Raw genomic sequence first — 2996 nt, forward strand, 5'->3', positions numbered from 1 at the left:
GTATTGGCAAAGGTATTTAGCCGGTTCGAGCAACCTGACAATCAAGTCTTGGATGGGTATAAAGCTCTTCGCATTCTTGCAGGACCAAGTAGATATTTTAAGACGATGTCTTCGATGTGAAAACATTGTCAGGAGGGACATATTATCAGCTTGATTAACCAATCTTGCGTGTATCGTGAGGGATATTCCATTGAATGGTATGGGAGAATGAGGTGGATTCAACGTGCATCATTGGAATTTTTCCATTTAAACGTGTCCTAAGCCAGCTGTTGGTTGGATGTATCCTGCTTATGACTCGGGCTCGAATCATATGGAGAGAGCCATATTCAAATTCGATCCTGGATATTTGAAACCCAGAATATGTGTATTTGCAATTGCCGTCTTCTACCACTTTATGCGCGGCCTTGACAGGAATAATCAATCCGTAGAGCGCCAGCCAGAAAACATGAGCAACGACTCACTCGTTCAGCAGGCATGGAGAAAATCCAATTCAGAAATCAACTATGACGTTTAATCGTGGAAAAAACGCTGAAGGGAAAAAACAGAGAAAAGAAAGGAAAAAGCAATCGTCGTCGTAAACATCGGTTGAAATGCGACCTCGGCAGCGCAGGTCCACCACGAATGACGTCTGAACTTGGCAATTCCCACTCCAACGAGTCCCGCACATCCCAGTCGCAGGCAGCACGCAAAACGCACTCCCGACGACTACACCACGATCTTTGCCACCATCCCGCTCTCTCTCGCCTTCACCATCACACCCCCTCCTTTCGCCCCGATGCTGTAACCAAGGTACTTCATCCATCCTGAACGGACGGGACACTGGCAATGCGTCTATTCACCCATGGCCAGGTGCTTGCTCTTCTGGCCTTCGTGAACACCATCTCTGCTATCCCGTCATTCTCTACCAACAGCTATCCCGCCCACCCTGCGGAACCGGTCTCTCTTGTCTCACAGCACCAGCCTCAGGCTCCTCTTGGACTGTGGACGAGACTTCGCAATTCGGTGATAGAGAGAGTGTGGGGTGTTCCGCCTCAACAGCGCCATAGAGGGGGAAATAAGCACCAGTATCCTCCATTCTCCGCCCCTGCGTCTTTACGAACGCGGTATGGTGATGATGTCGTCCTGCGATTTAAACTACAAACTGCAGATGAAGTCAAGGCGCTTGTCGAGGCGTCTAATATTCTCTTCTTAGATGTCTGGTCGTCAACCGATGAGTGGATAGATATCAGGCTGGCCAAGGATGTGGTATGTAACCTCTATTTTAAATATCATGGACAAAATGAAGTTTCAGTAATTCCTAAGTGAACTCTTCGTGCAGGTTCCATCCCTCCTCGGTTTGCTTCCAAAGTCACTGCAAACAACACATGTCCCTCTCATTCGTGACCTTCCTCAAACCATCTATGAATCCTATCCTTCCCCATTCCAGAGCTCCTCGGGCCATGAACGAGGTTTCTTGCCTTCCGGTGAACCCTCCTCCGATGCAACGAACATATTCTTCGAAAATTATCAACCGCTTTCCGTGATTGTTCCTTGGATGCGTTTGCTAGCCTCGATGTTTCCGTCACATGCCCAATTTATTAGCATTGGCTCGTCATTTGAGGGTCGCGATATCCCAGCTCTTCGAGTGGGAGTTCGGCCAGCTAATGATCAGAAACCTCGCCGGACCCTCATAATCGAAGGCGGCTCCCATGCGAGAGAATGGATCGGTGTTTCGACAGTAAACTATGTAGCATACTCGTTGATCACTTCCTACGGAAAATCCAAACCCATTTCCACACTTCTGGAACAATTTGACTTCATCTTCATCCCGACCATCAATCCTGATGGCTATGTGTACACTTGGGAAACTGATCGCCTGTGGAGAAAAAACAGGCAGGAAACTAGCCTTCCGTTTTGCCATGGCGTGGACTTGGATCGCACATGGGGCTTCGAATGGAACGGCAACGTTACTGGAGATAACCCGTGCTTAGAATCTTACGGCGGAGATAAGCCATTTGCGGGAGTTGAAGCTCACCAATTAGCTGAATGGGTGAAAGAGCAAACAGAGCAACGTAACGCTAAATTCGTCGCCTTCGTTGATCTCCACTCATATTCCCAACAAATCCTGTATCCATATTCATATTCCTGTCTATCTCAGCCACCCAACTTGGAAAATCTCGAAGAGCTTGCGATGGGCATTGCAAAGGCAATTCGCCTGACCAACAGAAAAACCTACGCCGTAAGCTCGGCCTGTGGGGGACTCATGGCGTCTCAGAAGAAAAAAGTCAAATCGGAAACATTCCTCCGAATGGAGAGTACCGGAGGCAGTGCGCTGGACTGGTTCTATCATGACTTCGGTGTCAAATACGCCTACCAACTCAAACTGCGCGACAGAGGCAGCTATGGGTTCCTATTGCCGCGGGAAAATATCGTCCCAACGGGGAATGAGGTGTTCAATGCAGTTATGATGTTAGGCAGATTCTTGTTGGGGAAATCCCGTGCATTTCAGGAATTGGATTGGGACGCTGGGTTTCAGCGGCCCAACAAGGATGACAAACCTATCCTTAATGACGATGACGATGATGATAATGATGACGATGATGATGATGATGATGATGCTGACACGAACGATGATGGAATTGGCCGAAAAGATGACTCCTGGGTACCCGATGAGTACAAAGGCGATAACGATCGAGATGAAAGTGATGGTGGGTGGGGCTTCCGTAGACTGCGAAAACGATAGATTTTGAATCCTATATTTGATTAATCTATAGCAGCCAGCTTCCATGCCCCATCACCCGTCTTCAATTTTTGGCTGAAAGAACCGGGGGGATATAGGACTAGGGTTTTCGTTTCTGCCATATTTGATACCATAATTGTGTTTTTAACGAACTTTTCCTTTGGTTTTTCTCTTCGATATGCGTATATTCTACTACATTTTTTTTTTTTTTTTTTTTTTTTTTTTCATTTTACATATTTGGACATGTGAGTGCTACTTATCTTTCTTGCGTCTTCTT

At 47.0% G+C, this 2996-nt stretch overlaps 1 protein-coding gene across 1 annotated transcript; it reads left to right on the forward strand.

The window, feature by feature from the left end:
- Positions 1-825: 825 nt before the first annotated feature.
- On the forward strand, positions 826-2722 carry HCAG_07313 (conserved hypothetical protein; the record flags this gene model as incomplete). The annotated part of the gene is made up of 2 exons (XM_001537841.1): positions 826-1245; positions 1319-2722. 2 exons carry the CDS (start codon positions 826-828, stop codon positions 2720-2722), a joined length of 1824 nt encoding a protein of 607 aa, XP_001537891.1.
- Positions 2723-2996: the final 274 nt, after the last annotated feature.

The sequence above is a fragment of the Histoplasma capsulatum genome, genomic scaffold (genome assembly GCF_000149585.1).
Source record: "Histoplasma capsulatum NAm1 scaffold_8 genomic scaffold, whole genome shotgun sequence".
NCBI lineage: Eukaryota > Fungi > Ascomycota > Eurotiomycetes > Onygenales > Ajellomycetaceae > Histoplasma > Histoplasma mississippiense.